We start from the raw sequence: 17620 nt of genomic DNA, 5'->3' as shown, positions 1-17620 counted from the left end.
AAATCTTTTTAGAGGAGAAAATAGGGAAACTAGACCAGTAGATCTAAAAAAAAAATTTAAGGTTCTGATGACACTACCAAGAAAGTAAGAAGACAACCACTAGAATGGAAGCCATATTTGTGAACCATGCATACATTCAAAAGAGCTCCAGTATCCAGAGCATATAACAAATGAAGGCAACCCAAGTTTAGGATGGCCAATAAGCACTTGGAATTAACTATAAGGAGAAGCAATAATAAAGACAATAATAATCATGGAAATACAAACCAAAACCCAAATGAGATGCCATTTTATAACCAATAAGGGTCTGAGGCAGGAGATACGCATCTCAACATACTTCAAGGCAAGGAAAACGACTGGCATCTTGTCCTGAGACTCAGAAGCAACAGTTAAGTCTCTGTGGCTGTGTGGGAGAGCCACTGAGTCACTGTTCTAGAAACATAAAGTCAGGGAACATCTTCTCCATTTTCCGTCTCAGTACCTGGTACATGACTCTAAAGAAATGGCTGTTGCTTAGGATGGATGATTGGATGATGGATGGCACGGAAAAAAAAAAAGAGAAAAATGTTAAAATGTTTTATTAATCAATAAAGGGAAATGTGGGGGCAGTAATGCTTAAGAGTTTCCTCCCTAAATTCTAGTCAGAAGTCTAGAAAAATGTCCAAAGTAAACAACTCTCGTGGTAACCATGAAAGTTGGCAAAACCAAGGGAAAAAACAAACAAAAGAGCGTGGTAAATGGACCTACACAATACTCAGAAGCACAGAGGAATGGAATTTCCTTGTTTATCTTAAAGCAAATTGGTCCAGGTCCCACCTACTAGGTGAGATGGGGAGATGTGTTTAGTCTGTTTTGGTCACTTTGTCCAGGGCAGAAAGACAACCAGTCCCTACAGCTCCTTCCCCTTAGTGAAGTGAGTCTCTTAGAACCTACCTTCCTCCCGCCCTGTCACTGTATGTTCTGAGGAAGGACCCTCCCGACCTCCCGGCTGTGATGTGTGCAGGCTGGTGGCGGCTGACATACTGGCCCTGGCCCTGGCCTTCTGGTGTCCACAGCTGACCTTAGCAGTCGTGTTAACCTGCAGCCTAGTTTTGCTTCTCTTGGTAAGAGCCTGAGGGCTGCTCTCCAGCTGGCTCAGCCTCAGTTTGGCTTTTGCTGGCCCCACCAGCTCCACTGACACACTGGCTACCAGGCCCTGGCTAGAAGGTCCAGGCAAGGAAGTCACTTGATCTGCACCCCCTCCCACCCCGCCCCAGCAGGCTTATGGAAGTCTAATTGCTCTTAACTGTAATCCTAGGTGCTAAAATAGGCTTGGGAGTGAGTGAGCACCACCTGGTCCTCCCTGACCATTGAACTTTCTCCAAACTGAGTTTCCACTCTTCCCTTCTGAGGTAGGATAAATCACCAAAATCTCAGAGAAGGGACTTTAAGCCAGGCAGAGGTGGTGCACACCTGTAATGCCAGCACTCAGGAGGCAGAGGCAGGTGGATTTCTGAGTTCCAATGAAACCTGTGGGAGGCTGTGGCTGGCTTAGGGGTTGCAGGAAGTCAAGCTTGGGCTCCTCTCTTTTTGACCTTTCCCTTGCTTGGAGTTCAAACCGGGGTTACAGGCAGAAGCGCATAAGTCTTAAGTGTAGAGGATGTGATTTCACTTGCTTATTGGTTTCTGTGGCACACGTGAGTGTTTCGCTCTTTGGCTTCTTCACTTTAGCTTCTATTTATACCCTCAGGGCTCATCAAAGAGTGGGTAGTCCAACAGTCGCTGCAGTTTCATTGTAAGGACCTAATCACCACCTTTTATGTTTTCAAAATCTCTTCTCTTATTTGGCATTAAATCACTTTCCAAAATAGAGCTTTTCCTCCTCCTTTCCCCCGGCTGCCTTTTCTAGAGTTTTTCGAAAGGCCTTTCCATCAGTAGGTCTTTTTCTTCTGAGTCCTCAAATTTGTTCTAATTATAAACCAGCACTCATGGTAGCATATGCTACCTTCTCTAGGCTGGGTTCCAGAAAGCACTGACAAGCAAAGAAAACAGGGCTCTGGAAGAAAGCCGCCTTCAGCTTAGGACATGGCTGTTGCTGCTGTGGTATTTAAAGAAATATGGTGGGGGAGGGAGTTTAATACCGAGCTGAGCAGGCCTCTATGAGCTTCCACCTCCTGATGAGTTAGAAGCTTCCTGGAGCAAGTGATACTCCAGTGACTTTTGTAATCTCACCTCTGGTCCTGGCAATGGGAGCAAAAGTGGATTAAATAACGTCTCTTCAGATCAAGGTAATACCTAATAGCATTTTAGAGGCTCAAGAAAATAATGCTATCTTATGACAGCCATACCCGCTGTCCTTGCTGAAGCTTACCTAAGAGCTCATTCTAGATTTTCATATAGTCTTTTCTCAGTGTTTTTCCTTATGAAAAATCCAAGCACTTTTTCTTCAATTAATTATTAGGTGAAGGAAGTCACCCATAATCTCTGTAAGATATAATTGTTCTATAAGCTATAATAGCAGTGGTTATATACTTTCATATATGTATGTATATATATATTATATTATATTTTTATAAAGTCTTAGGCATTTTAAACAAAATGTCATACTCTGAACCCAGAGGATAAAACAGTGTGATGTAGCCTATTTTCTTTTTTTATTTGTTTTGTTTTTGTCAGTATTATGAGTTGAAGACACTTTTCCACATCCATAAACCTCTTTTCAACAAGCAATTCCATCACATGGCTGAGTGTCCTGTAGTTGTCCTAATTAGTTTCAGCTGTCATCTTGACAAACCTAGTCACTTGGAAAGAAAGAACCTGAATTGAGGAGTTGCCTACGTCAGATTGTCTTGTGGGCATGTCTGTGGAACATTTTCTCTGTTAATGATTGGTGAGGGAGGGATCCTTCTGGTGTGGGCAGTGATACCCACTCTGTGCTACACAACCCAGGGTAAGACAGCTGGCTGAACTCAAGCCGGGGACAGCAAGCTAGTAAGCAGTGTTTCTCCATGGTCTCCGCTTCAGTTCCTGCCTCAAGCTCCCGCCTCTAGTTCTTGTGACTTCCCTTAGTGATGGACTGTCCCCTTAAGTGTGAAATAAACCCTCTCGTCCCTAAGATACCTTTGCTCAGTATTTCATCACGGCAACAAAGAGTAACCTAGAACAATAGTCAAGTGTCTGCCTGGGTTATTTCTATTTTAAAAACCATAATACTTTGATATCTTTGTTGTTTCAAAATCTACACCCAGCTCAATTTCTTCAAGATAGATAGATTAGTATAGACAGAATTTCTTAAACAAGATAGTTATTGGTTTTGTGAACATGAACTTCTGAATGACTCCAGTTTTATCCATTAAAAGGTAGACTGAGCTGGAGATATAGCTCATTGAGAGTACTTCCCTAATGTATACAAAGCCTTGGGTTTGAGTCCAGAACAAAACAGAGAGTTGGGTATTTCTCATTGATTTATAAAGGTTCTTTATATATTACAGTACCACACCTTTGTCATAGATCATGTACTCTCAACATTCTTCTGTTTTTTTCTATTCTCAATTTTATTATGTATTATTTCTAGATAGTTAGAATTTAACAACTTTAATTTAACAAACCTATATTTCTTATTTTATGGGTATTGATTTTGATGTCATGTTTAGAAAGGCATTTCGTATTTTAAAAGAAATAATTTCCACCTGAATTTTACTCTGGCTCCTTTATAGTGTCTTCTTGGTGTTGTTCCTTCTTGGTCTTCCTTTTTATTATTATGGTTTTGTTTTGTAGAGGTAATATCCCGCTATAAGACAGACTGGCTTTTAACTCATTATATATCACAGGCTGCCCTCAAACTCTACCTGTCTCAGCCACCTGAGCAAAGATTACGTACATTTATCAATACACCCACGTTTCCATCGCATTTTAAAATAGATAGACTGCTATTTCAAATATATAGAAAGAGAAATGTAACTCACGTGAGTTAAGTAAGTTCGCACTAGTATCTTCAGTAACAAATCCCATGCTTTCCCCACGAATATGAAATGTCATCTTGTCTGGCAGTCAGTCTGTCTGTCTATAATGAAGTCTCTGGATTTCCTACTCTCTATAGTGTAGCAGACTACTACTGAAATTAGTCATAGGACTGATACGTAGTAGTCTGCTAGACCACCAACGAGCACTGTCATATCACCAGACCCTTCTACATGCTTTCCACACCTCCCTTCAGTTAGCCATTACATAGTCTCCTCAAGGCAGCCTTGTCTTCAAACTCAAGAAGCTGAAGCTGGGGCAGTTCACTGGCAGGAGGACCCAGCAGCATCTCCACACAAGCCTATGATATTTCACATCAGCTGTTTGACTGCTCATGAAAGGGGAAATCTTCCATGGCAATTTCCCTGAGCCAGAGCATAAAAAAAGCAGTTAAGTGGGGGGTGCACTTAGCGGGGTTTACTGGGGCACCCTCTGCGCTTCCTTCACTCCTTCTAGGTGATGCTGTAGGACAGCTGCTCTCAGCCCTGAGTCCTGACTCCTTGGAGGGGGGCGGGGTTGAGAGGATAGGGAGTTGTCCACGACCCTTTCATGGGGAAAGTAAGTGAAATAAAGACAGGACATGACTACATCAACACTCTTTGGAAGTACATGTGACATGAAAATCAGTTCTGAATATTGACTGAGAAAAACAAGCTTCTAAGAGTCTGTGGGAAGATCCAGTGTGGCCTCAGACCACACAGACGGTGCCAAGGTCACCAGGCAATAACCACTGCCCACAGCCTTCTGCTCAATAACAGGTTACGCATTCCTTCCTTTGAAAGAACAACCCTGTGTGTTTAACATTCCGAGTTCCCCTAGTGCTTATCCGAGAGCACGAAGACTTCCGCGTCTCCTTAAAGACTCGTTTTTTAAATGACTGTACGTGTGAACCGTAATTTAAGCAGTCCTTTCTTGATGAGTTATACATGAGTTCCAAGGATACAACCCAGGTCCTCAGGCTCTCAAGGCAAGCACTTTACTGACGTAGCCCTTTTCTTGACAAAGCTGTGTTGAGAGGTCTAGCCATGGAGCCTGGAACTGAAACTAGCGGTGCTATGTAGTTCATGCCGGCCCAGGACTGACAATCACCCCACCTGAGTGTTAAGCTGCGGCATGCACCACCATGCCCAGCTGGTCTTGAGGATTTTTCTACATGTAAGATTATCTCATCTGAAAATGTAGTTTCCTCTTGATTTATTGGACTGGCCAAATGGTTAGAACAATGCTGCATACAGGTAGCAAAAGCAGATGATATCCTTGCCTTACTTCATATCTTAGGGGAGAAATTTTTTTTTTTTTAAATATGAAGTCAACTAAAATTTTTCTTTATGCTCTTTGTAAGGGTGAGAATGCCTTTTCTGTTCCTAGATTAATATTTCTATAATAAATAAAATAATATTTTTAATATTTTATAATATAAATAATATAAAATGATATTTTATAATAATAAAAATATTGGGAACTGAGGAGTTAAATCAGTTGGTAGAGTATTTGTCTGCCATACATAAGGCCCTAGGTTCTAATACATGAAAAAGAAGATGAGGGTGTGGTGGTGCAGGTAGGAAGATCAGAAGTTCAATGTCATCCTCCACTACTCAGTAAGTTAAGGTCCAGCCTGAACTTCATGAGTATTTCTCAAAAACGCGTATATATGTATATATACATACAGATGTGTATGTTTTTGTCAAGTGCTTTTTCTGACTATGATATAACTTTGTCTCTTATTCTGCCTATATGGTGGTGTATTATACTAATAGCTTTACAAACTCTGCCTTCCTAAAACAAATTCCCCTTGATAATACTTCACATGTGTGGGTGTCCAAAGAGGCCAGACTCTTAGAGCTGGAGTTACAGACTGTGAACCGCCTGACACAGGTGCTGAGAATCAAACTGTGGTCCTCAGGAGACCTTTAACCGCCGACCCACCTCTCCAGCCCCGGCACAATACTTTCAATATGTTGATAAACATGATTTGTTAGTGTCTGTTGTTGAGTATTTCTGTGCCCATACTCACCATGAATATTAGTAATTTTTCTTTCTTGGAATGTTCTGCCTGGTTATCAACAGTTTTCCCCGAAACATTTGCAAGTTCATAATGGGTTTCCTTGATTTTCTATGCTTGGGAAATAAACAACAAATAAAAAAAAATGCCCTCAGGGGTAAAAGCTGACTTGATGTTCATTTCTCTGAAAGATTCTGTTTCCTTCAGTTTCAAGACCTCTGTATCCATTACTCTATGCTGGTATTCTCTTCTTGATAACATTTCAGGCAGGTTCTTCTGAACCCTCTCTTCAACTAGGCTTCAGTTAAGGCCCGTGTCCTGTGTTTGATCTGCCCAACCCAGCCTTAGCAAGTATCCAAGAATCTTCCTAGCTTTCATGTGCCCTCTTAAAAGTTTCCATGTGTTGACTCTTTGACTTTGGTTTTTGGCTACAAATTCCCAGCTAGCGTCGCTGAATTCACAGCTGAATCTGATTTTCTTTTCTGTTATAGTGCCCCATTGTACCAGTCTTAACAAAAGTCTTCCTTGGTGTTTTATATATTTTTTATTTTAAAGATTTATTTATAATGTATACAATGTGTGTTTGCATGTATATCTGCATGCCAGGAGATGGCACCAGATTTCATTTTAGAGGGTTGTGAGCCTCCATGTGGTTGCTGGGAATTGAACTCATGACCTCTAGAAGAGCAGCCAGTGCTCTTAACCTCTGAGCCATTGCTCCAGCCCCCTTGGTGTTTTATTAAGTACCATAATAATCTTTCCTTCAGCAGTGCCCCCACACAGGTCTTTTATATATTTTTCATATTTGATTAGTTGTAGGTGGGAGAATGAGCCAGAAGTGAGTTGCTATCTTGTGACAGGGCCAGACAGTGCAGAGGTTCTTCCATCTTGTATTCTTCCTGAGGCCATTAAAGTTTTAACTAAATCTGCTCTCCTCGATAAAGAATCCCATGGAAAATTACCAAACCTTTATTCTAAGAAACAAAGGCCAGGATGTCCTGGATAACACAGCTTCTGTTAACCTGCCTGTCTGTGCAGAACCCCCTCCAGCTAACTGCTTATCTTACCTTGTGTAAAATCGCTTTCTTACCAGAAACTCCCTACCCACCAGCTGCCTGGTGAGATGCCAGTAAGTGGCTTTTGCCTTTAAAACTTCAAAAACCCTGTGCTCTGGACTCTTTGGGGCCACACCTAGGTTCACAAAGCTGGGTGTGGTCCTAGTCAGCTAGAATCAAGATTTTTAAAAAAATATTCATTTATTATGTGCAGTGTTATGACTGCATGTATACCTACATGACAGAAGAGGGCATCAGAAGTGAGCCACCATGTGGATGCTGGGAATTGAACTCAGAACCTCTGGGAGAGCAGCCAGTACTCTTAACCTCTGAGGCATCTCTCCAGTCCTGGAATCAAGATTTTTAATTGGCTATAAATTGTGTCTGAGTGGTCACCTCTGGTGTGCTACCCATAATATTATTGCTAAACCTAAAAGTCTACTTATTTCTGTACCAAGAATGCATTGTTTTAAAACTTCTTTTACAACTGCAATTAAAAAAAGAGTAATGGACATATAAGTAATGACTCAAAGAAATTACCAAGGGGGTTGCAGGACAGAGAGAACAAAATGGCAGAAAAGCAAGCAGATTTTATGTGACAGTCATCAGGGTAGGGAATCAGAGCTGATATGGGTTGTTTGGACTGATTGGAAACTAGATGCCCTTGCCTGAGGCAGCTGACCTTTGGGGAAAGGTTAAGAAAGAGTCCAGGAGAATTTTTTAATTTTTATTTTGTTTTCTTGGGACAAGGTTTCTCTGTGTAGCACTGACTGTCCTAGAGTTCACTCTGTAGACCAGACTAGCCACAAACTCAGAAATCTGCCTACCTCTGTTTTCTGAGTGCTGGGATTAGAGTTGAGAGCACGTGTGTGTGTGTGTGTGTGTGTGTGTGTGTGTGTGTGTGTGTGTGTGTATCACCACCACTGCCCAGCAGGTTCCTGGTGGATTAAGGGAGATTCTTGGGGAACAGCAGCTGCTTTAAGAGATTGCTTTTCTAGTACATAGAAACCTTTAGGCTTGTTTACCCAACAATTCTACTTACCCAAATTTCTGCTGTTTAGAACATTACCAGCACTGCCACCTGGGAATAGTGGGCTTTGTATCTGACAGGAACTAGTTTTGTGTTTTTTGTTGTTGTTGTGTTGTTTGTTGGTTGTTTTTTTAAGACAGGTCTCACTTTGTAGCCCTGGCTGGCTGGGAACTTGCTTTGTAGATCAGGTTGGCCTGGAACTCAAGAGAGCTGCCTGCCTCTGCCTCCTTAGTTTTGGGATTAAAGATATGGACCACTGTGCCCTGCCCTCTCTGTAGTTTTTTTTTTTTCTTTTTATCATTTTTTTTTTGCGTGTGTGTGTCTGTACATATGCTGGAGCACCACAGCTTGGATATATAAGTAATGGCCCTGTGGGCTGTTTTTATTTATTTATGAGACAGGGTTCTTTGGAAGTCACAGAGCTAAGTAAGCCCCTGTCTCATGGGATCAAAGGTATGCAGCATCACACCCAGCTGTTTTTAAATTACATTTCATGATTACAGGGTGGGTGTATATGTCAGCATATCTAGAGGTCAAAGGACAATTTACAGGAGTCAGTTCCCTCCTTCTACCATGTAGGTCCTGGGGATTAAACTCAGGTCAACAGGCTTGGTGGCAAGTGCAACTGTTTTGGCTTTTTTTTTGTTTTGTTTTTCTCGACAGGGTTTCTTTGTGTAGCGTTGGCTGTCTTGGAACTCCCTCAGCAGACCAGGCCTGCCTCTGCCTCCTCAGTGCTGGGATTAAAGGCGAACACCACTAGTGCCCAGGCTCTTCTTCTTCTTCTTTTTTTTGCAACTGTATTTTTAAAGTCCTATAATAGATCATTGAATTATACACATTTAAAAATTAATAACAGTTTTTCAGATTATTTTTAATCTCCCTAAAAATGGACATTAAAATACGGAAATTAAAAAAAAAAAGGTTGTTCTGGTATCTCGCTTTTGTTTTCAAAGAATAAGCTTTCATTTCTTATCTAATCCCGCTACAAAATCCAAGTTTAGGGCTCTTAGATTACTTGACATCTGTAAACCATAAGGTTTTGTGTTTTTTTTTTTTTTTTTTCCCAACTAGTCTTACCTGGTAAAGAAACATTCTCTGGGTCTTTTTTATTCTGCCTCTAAGAACTGACTTATCTCAGGATCAGCTTATTACTGCAGGGTTCAAGAAAGGTTCCCACATAATGACAACCACATAGAAACACTGCCTGGAAGAGGACTTACTTAGCTGGCAGTGCCTTTCCCATTTGTTTTTGAGGAGAGAGGAGTTAAGACAGGATCTCAGTTTGCAGCCCAGGCTGAGATCCCACTTGCAGCTAAGTTCATTGCCTCGGCCTCCATTTCCCTGGGATCACAGACAGGCATGAGCAAATCTCAGTTCAATTCTTTGGGTTTCACAGGGTGGTTTGTTCTGCTCAGGCCTGGGAGACGGCTGAGCAGGAAGGGCCTCGACCGCAGACATGGAAACGGAGGAGGAACTCTTTCCACGGGGCGGAGGGCGGCCTGGAGAGACCGGAGGGCAGCCGAGGGACCTGCAAACCTGGGGAGAGACCGGTGGGGTTCCACCGCGGCGGTGACGGGGCCACCGTCCCATCTTTCGGTACGTTAGGGCGTCGCCCCTCCAAACCCTCCCTCGCAGTGCCCTCGAGGTCCCCGCACTTCCAGCTTCTGCACCAAGAGGGCTGGGGCCGCGTCCGCGCGCGGCAGAGAGGGAGAAGCGGGGTGGACCCCACCGAGCGAGGGGCGACGGCGGGCTGGGGAGCGGCGGACGGCGGGGATGAGGGGCGAGCGGCGGCCCGATCCCCGCCGTCCTCCCTCCCCTCCCCTCCCCTCCCCTCCCGCTCAGTCACGCCGCCCCGCGGGAGGGCGGAGGCGCGCGGCCGGAAGCGCCTTTCCCGGAAGGCGAGGGGGCGGCGCCGGCCTCGGGGCGGCTCGACGATGGCGGCGGCGCGCCGGGCGCTCGCCCCCTGAGCAGAGCCGCGCAGCGGGAGGATGGCCTCGCTCGGGTCAGCCGCGGCGGGGGAGCCGGCGGCCGGGGCCGAGGCGGAGCTGGGTCCTCCGGCCCCGCCGCCGCCGCCGCCTCCGCCGCCGCCGCCCGCTCCGTCGCCGTCGGCCCTCGGGCCGCTGCTGCCGCTGCAGCGGGAGCCGCTGTACAACTGGCAGGCCACCAAGGCGTCGCTCAAGGAGCGCTTCGCCTTCCTCTTCAACTCGGAGCTGCTGAGCGATGTGCGGTTCGTGCTCGGCAAGGGCCGCGGCGGCGCGGCCGCCGGGGGCCCGCAGCGCATCCCCGCCCACCGCTTCGTGCTGGCGGCGGGCAGCGCGGTCTTCGACGCCATGTTCAACGGCGGCATGGCCACGACGTCGGCCGAGATCGAGCTGCCGGACGTGGAGCCCGCCGCCTTCCTGGCGCTGCTGAGGTGAGCGGCGGGCGCGCGGGGCCGGCGGCCTCCGCCGGTGAAGGGCGCTGGCGTAGTCCGGGGCCGGGTCGAGGACGGCGCAGGCCGGCCCGAGCGCCCGCTCGCCCGGTTGGTTTTTGTCTGAAGGACGCGCCAGCTGATGGGGACTGGGAGAACTGGTGTCTTCAGGCCCGTCGCGATTTGTTGTCTAGACTCCCGAAAGTAATGGCAGGCAACTGGCTGGCCTGCTTCGGAGATGGCTAGCTCGTTAGCTTTCTTCGGTGGAAGGGAGTAGCATTTTGGCGTCCATAGTTTTTAATCCCAGCAGTCCTGTCCGGGAGGGAGATCGGGCTGTTTACCCCAGTTTGACAAATGGGAGCGAGGCCCAGAAAAGAAACTCGTCCAAGGTAGCCTTGTCAGCTCCCAGAGGACCATGTGTGTTTCATTATACGGAGATGGTTTTTGGCTGCCTGAGTGATGTGTTGTTTTTAAGCTGGCCGTCTTGAGTAACTCTGACGTAAACAGGCAGGTCCGTGGAACACGAGAGTCCACAAAGGTCCTCAGCTTCATCAAGAAGATGCATACAGAGTGAGCTATGAAGTTCACACAAGAAATAAATCTTAAGTCCCCATTAGTACATGGATAAAAAACGATAAATAGAATAGAAAAAAACAGAAGTCAAGGACGTTTAACCTCATTACTAAATAAGGAAGTGTAAATTAAAACTGTGAAGCAATTTCTCATTTTCATCAGCCCCACCGAATTGTTTGTTTTGTTTTGGGTTTGGGTTTTTATTTTCTGGGACAGGGTCTAATTATGTAGGCTTGGCTGACTTGGAGCTTGGTATGTATGCCAAGCTGTCTTTGGACTCAGCCTACTTTCAGTCCCTCAAGTGTGGCCCACCATTTTAAGAGATGACTGTCGGAACACTTTCTGACAAAAATATTCATAAAAAGCCTTTGAAAAATAGTCGCGCAGTTTAGATTTGTACACTTAGGAAACATTAAGTTACCGAAAAATATCTATCTCCATTAGCATTCTTCACAATAATGTGGAAAGAAGTCAGGCCAAGGGAATAAATAGTTTGATAAACAATAATGGGTCCACTTGATGGAATATAATGCAATCACTGTGAATACCAGGTAATACTAGGGGAATGTTTTATGTCGGCATTTTGAATTTTGTGCAACATAGTAACAACTGAAAAGGAATGGAGCAAACGTTATATACCTGGAGATGGGCTACAGGGAAACACCAATTTGCCAAAGTAAGTGGTGTTGAACTGGAAAGCTGATAGTACCTTTTTCCTCTTCGCTCACAGAATTTCCAGCATTTAATTTACTTGCATTTGTGGGGAGAGCTGTACAGCCTAATGGCTAGTATTTGGGTCATTTGGATTTTGAAGCTGACCAGGAGAACTGGATATAGCTTTCCCAGATTATGTAGTTCAGTGGTGTTTCTTAAAATGATAGTCCAGGGAGATGGCTCAGTGGGTAAAGGCTTTTGTTAGCAATCCTGAAGACCTGAGTTAGATACCTGTGATGTGATCCACGTGATGAAAGGAGAGAACTTACTCCTGCAAATTGTTCTCTGACCTTCATGTGTGTACCTGCCTCCACATACATGCAGGAACAAAAATACAAAAAAAAAAAAAAAAAAAAAAGATTCTTTGGCCACTTTCACGATGTTATGTTTGTAGAGCTTTCCTTTTGGTATCATTTGGAGATGAAACCTTAAAGCATTTTTAATACTTTTCCTAAGTGATAGTTACACTGGCTAAATTTGAGAACTATCAAGTAAAACTATTAGGGACTCTTATTGATAGTGCTAGAATAAAATTATGAAAGGGCTCTTTCATACTTTTGTTTTTAACTCATATTTTCATTGAATGTGCTAGTTTTAATAGGAAATAAGTTAATTTTAGAGTCCTTGAAATATACAATGCCATTTGATTTCTCGTTTTTTTTGTTTTTGGTAAATTATATATTTTCATGATATTCAGGTTCTGGTCATTTTTCTATTCTGAAATGAATGTCTAGACTAATTTTTACTTAGACTAATTTTACTTAGCTTTGAAACATTGGTATCATATTTAGTATTGTGTGACAAGTCTTGTGGTGCTTGCTAAACTGGAAAAGTAAGGTAGCTGAGGCATTTTTTTTATTGCTTTTACAATCTTAATTATTTAACATTATGTACAGGCTTATGAACTTAGGTTTTAAACTCTTTAATAAACTGCTCACTTAAAGCTCTCTCACTTATAAATGATGTTCATTTAACAAATACTGTGTCTCTTCGTGCAGTTTTGTTTTGTTTTGTTTTGTTTTTAGTGTAGGAGTCAGCAGTGAACAAGTAAAAGTCCCTGCTCTCGCAAAGGGAATAATTACATAAGGGAAAATTAGGACATAATATCAAGACTAACTGTTTGAAGAAAAATGATCAAGCTGTAAGAGAAAGCTTTCTAAGGAGGGGGAGGGTCATGCTTTAGTCCTTAACTGTGTCCTGTTAGAGAGCCTACAAGAGTAAACCAGTGTGGTTTGAGCAGATAAAAAGAAACTACTAGCTGGTAATAGTGGGAAAAGACAGCCCAAGCAGGCTTTGAGAGACTGAGGAAGGACTTTTGACTTCTCCTCTGGGATAGAGAGAAAACTAAAGGAGGGTTTTCATGGAGTGCTGTGATGCTATTTACACTTTAAAAACTCATCTGGCTGTTGCTGGGAGATTAGATAGGGCAGTAAACTGGGAAGCAGGCTGATGAAGAGGGTTTCCTGTCTCTACTTAGATGATGGTGAGCTGCCAGGGAGGTAGTGATAGGATAAGTGGTCAAATTCTGGTTATATTTTGAAGGTGGAATCAGAGAAAGTTAAAAATGAATGGCATTTAAAATGATTTAACTTAATGAAATTAACTTGGGAAAGAAGTGGATTGTGAAACAAGGATGTAAAGTACAAGGATGAAAACCCTGTGATCTTGCAGCTCGGAGAGATGTAGGAAGGGAAAGGAAGCAGGAAGCAAAACAGGCAGCTGTCAGTGAACTGAGAAAAGGAAACAGGAACCTGTTATCCTGAAAATCCAGTCAAAGAAAATATTTGGAAAATGAGGGTGGAAAAATTTGTTAGCTGTGGAAAGTGGTTAGCTGTGTTAACTGGTACTGAGGGTTTTGAAAAATGAAAATGAATTCATGATGGTGTGATAAAACGTAAGCTCTTGATAACCCTGGGGAGGGGGAAACAAAACAGTAATGCGCTCTTACTAATGATTCCTTGTATTCTGCACTCCCTACCCCCACACCGTCGTCACTCTAGCACTTGGGTCACCATAGTTTCTCTCTGAATTTTTTGTTTGTTGGATGAAGTGTAATACTTCACAGGTGTTAAAGGCCATTGTGATATGATCACTTTGCCCCTTTTTGTCTATCCATTCAGTGTCCCCACCTAATTACTGGTGGCATTTTCCTTATTTTAATGCCTCCCTGCCAAGGCCTCTTCCAACTGTACAGCCTCTATGCAAAAGACAGTAATTATTAAGCTTCAGTTAATCATTTTGGGGCTTACTTTTTTTTATTAAATCAGTTTCCTTCCGCTACAGGCAAATTTGTACACTAGGTCATTTAATCTTAGCATGTTCTGGTTGCACGTTACCCTAGAACAAACCACTCACTACTTAGTGGTTTTAAACAGTCGTTTCATTATCATCGGAACTGTGTAGGTTGATGGGATCACCGATTGTTTGGCACATCTTTAAGGCTTCATGAATTGATTTCACATAGCATCTAGGGTGGTGGGGGGTGGGTTGGGGTGGGGGGTCATGTCATGGAGGGTTTGACTCGGATTCTGGGATGATTTTTAAATAGTTTGAGGCTCTTCCTTTCCTTGTACCTTTCTAGCTGGTCATTTCAGTAAGCTTGATTTCTTGGACAAAAGTGGAAGCTCCCAGGTATTCTCAAAGTGTAGGCTCTAACCTGATATATTTGCTCTGCTACATTCTGCTCATGAGTAATGGGAATCATGTGAACCAGCCGAAACCTATGTAATAGCACTAATGGCGGAAGGCGTGGTTTAATGTGGGCTTCCTAAGCGATTATTGTATCTTAGTGCCTAATTGATAACTTCTTTTCTTCTGACTTTACTTTTTGAACATTATCAAACTGTGAACTTTACTATAGACAAAACTACCTTACCCTTTCTATAGCTGTTACCTAATGACAGTACCTAATGATACAAAAATATTTTTGAATAAAATGAATTTTTGAAGGAACTTCAGTTCCATGAAGTTCCTCAGGTGTGATCTTGTAGCGCCCCCCCCCCCCTTTTTCTAATATAAAAATCAAATTTTCACTCTATTCTCTCAAAGCTGTTTTGATTCAGGGCTGGAGGAACAACTTGAATGGTAAAGAGGTGGCCTTGTAAAAATGAGGTTCCCGGAACCAGCATGGAAGTCCCAGCTGTTGCAGCCATGCACTGGCAGTCCCAGAGCTGGGGAGGCTAATTCAGGAGAACCCTGGGATCCCTGACCTGTCTGGCCTCATTAGTGAGCTCCAGGCCACCGAGACTCTGTCCTCAGAGGAGATGGCTTGTGTTCCAGAAGTTAATCTCCACACCCACCCACCACATACATGCAAGAACACATGTGCATATCATTTTAATTAGCAAGGTGTGGTGATACACTGGGAGGTAGAGGCTTGAGGATCAGAAAGTCAAGGCCTGAAACTTGGCTACAGAAGACCCTATCTCAAAAATAGCTTACATTGTATTAAATACAGCCTTGGATTTTACCTTGTTAGAGACCGTCTTTGGGGTGAAGATAAGGAAGCACTCTTTGATTACATACAATTATTTCTCTGTTTTATGATCCTGTCCTTAAAGGTTGTATCTGGCGGCTTTAGTTGTCCCTTTAGAATATAAAGAGTTGGTTCTATGCTATGGTGCTTGCTCTGTGAGCTTGGCAGTCTGAGGTGAGCATGGATAGGGTAAAGGGGAGAGCCAGTTCCATGAAGTTTCTATTTTACCTATTGGCATGCTGTGACATGTACCCACACACATAGATATCATGCATGCACAGTAATAAAAAGAAGTTTTGGTAGTGTCATGTTTAAGTTTTAGATGTGTCTTAGTTTTCCTTAATATTATAAAATAAAAATTCTAATTGGGGGCTAGAGAGATAGCTCAATAATTAAGAGTACTTATTGCTTTTGTAGACAACAGGATTTGGTTCCCAGCACCCACAGGACAGATCACCACTGCCTATAACCCCAGATCCAGGTAATCTGAGACTCTTCTGGCCTTTGCAGGCACTAGCATGCAAGTGGCACACAAACACACTCAGCCTCATACACATAACAGTTGATAAATGAGTAGGTCTTTGAACGAAGAGAGATCCTACTGATTAAACCTATTTCAGGGTAAAGAGCCATCTGTGCCTAAGTCTAAATAAAGCCCTGCTTGCGACAGTGTTCACCATTTCAATACCTTCTTTATTAGGGCAGTTCAGCTGGGACGTTCAGCTTCACTGTTGCCGTAGGTATTAGAGTTTAGATGCCCAGGTCGTTTATTTATGTAGAAACATGTATAAATGAAATATGAGCAAGACAGTTCTTGGGTTTTCGAAGTTTTCTTATTAGAATCGAAAATACTAGCTGGGTGGTGGTGGAGCACGTATTTAATCCCAGCACTCAGGAGGCAGAGGCAGGCAGATCTCGATGAGTTCCAGACCAGCCTGGTCTACAGAACAAGTTCCAGGACAGCCTTGGCTACACAGAGAAACCCTGTCTCAAGAAGAAAGAAAAGAAAGAAAGAAAGAAAGGAGGGAGGGAGGGAGGGAGGATAAAAATGTACCCCCAAGCATTGATGTTACTTAGAAACTTTTGCCTAGTGTGTTAACTTGTATTCATTAAAACTTAGATGTGCCTACCCTTGTCTGGTACTGTAAGGGAAAAATTTTCCTTTCTTATTTTTTATAGTCCAGCATTTACTTTTAAATTGCATTCTGAAATGGTTTCTTTTTTTTTTTTTTTTTTTTTTTCCCAGACAGGGTTTCTCTGTATAGCCTTGGACTTGCTTTGTAGATCAGACTGGCCTTAAACAAATGGAAATCCCCTTGCCTCTGACTCTGCCCCTGGCTGGACCACTGGTGTGTACCACCACACCCAGCTGCATGCAGAGTAATCTAAGATACAATTCTTTTTTGGACCTAGAATGTCTTTGTAGATATTTCATGGCTGCCTAAATTGGAGCTCCCAAACACAGATTCATAGAGAACTATGTACTTCGGCTTTGTGCCCTTGTCTCCCATCTCTCTCTCAGCTGAAATGATTATTAAGAAATATTAAAGCCAGTATGCTTGATACAGAGGAGACAAGGAGAGGGTTGGAATGGCCAGCTTGTAGAAGACAGACAGTGTACTTAGAAGTTGTGTGTGTAAGAGGAGAGTGGCTGAATCTGGAACCTAGAATTCAGACCACAGAAGGAGCTGCAGCGCAGCAGGAGCTGTTCTGGTAGAACTCTAGCTAGGCATTGCTGGTAAAGAAAGAAAGGGTGGAAAGAAAGCCTAGTGCTAAGACATAGAAATTAATGTAAAGCCCCCTTACAGACTGTCCTTCAACCAAGTGCTGATGATGACCAAAGTTTTTTCTGGAAGTTTGAGCAAGCTGCCTGGCAACAAATAGAACTGCTGGTATGATTTTGGAACCACAGGGTAAAGTTGTCATAATGGCATGAGGGGTTCTTGATCTCAGTGCTGGCTTCTCACTGTAAGGCAAGGTGCCGGGCAACAGTTTCCACATGCTGGGAATTCATGCCAACCTTTGCTTTTTCAAGATTTCACCTGGAAACAGACCAGCTACTAATTACTGAACTTGGAGATGTTGACCACTTGACACACAGAAAATCAGAACATGAATGACAAAGACAAACAGAACATGAATTTCAAGGAAACATGGACTTGAGGAAAAAGAAGACTTAAAATTCCTTTTAAATGTCTTGGAAACTTGGGGAAAGTTTTTGTATCCATAAAACTAAGACATAAAAGTTCTGGAGGGAAGAAAAAGGAATAATCAAGAACAAAGTAGGATGTTTTAGAAATTTGAATATGATTGCTAGAAAGAAAAATGGGACTTAAAAAAAAAGAAAAAGCAGTATTCTGCC

General features: G+C 43.2%; 1 protein-coding gene across 1 annotated transcript in view; it reads left to right on the top strand.

The window, feature by feature from the left end:
* Positions 1-9990: 9990 nt before the first annotated feature.
* Btbd1 (BTB domain containing 1) overlaps positions 9991-17620 on the top strand; it is a 38825-nt gene continuing 31195 nt past the window's right edge. Inside the window, exon 1 of the mRNA XM_021633064.2 lies at positions 9991-10499. Coding sequence (XP_021488739.1) covers positions 10075-10499 — 425 coding nt within the window. The 5' untranslated portion in view covers positions 9991-10074. The remainder of the gene's footprint in view (positions 10500-17620) is intronic.

This window comes from Meriones unguiculatus, chromosome 14 (assembly GCF_030254825.1).
Source record: "Meriones unguiculatus strain TT.TT164.6M chromosome 14, Bangor_MerUng_6.1, whole genome shotgun sequence".
Classification (NCBI taxonomy): Eukaryota; Metazoa; Chordata; class Mammalia; order Rodentia; family Muridae; genus Meriones; species Meriones unguiculatus.
This window is presented reverse-complemented; position numbering and strand designations above follow the sequence as displayed.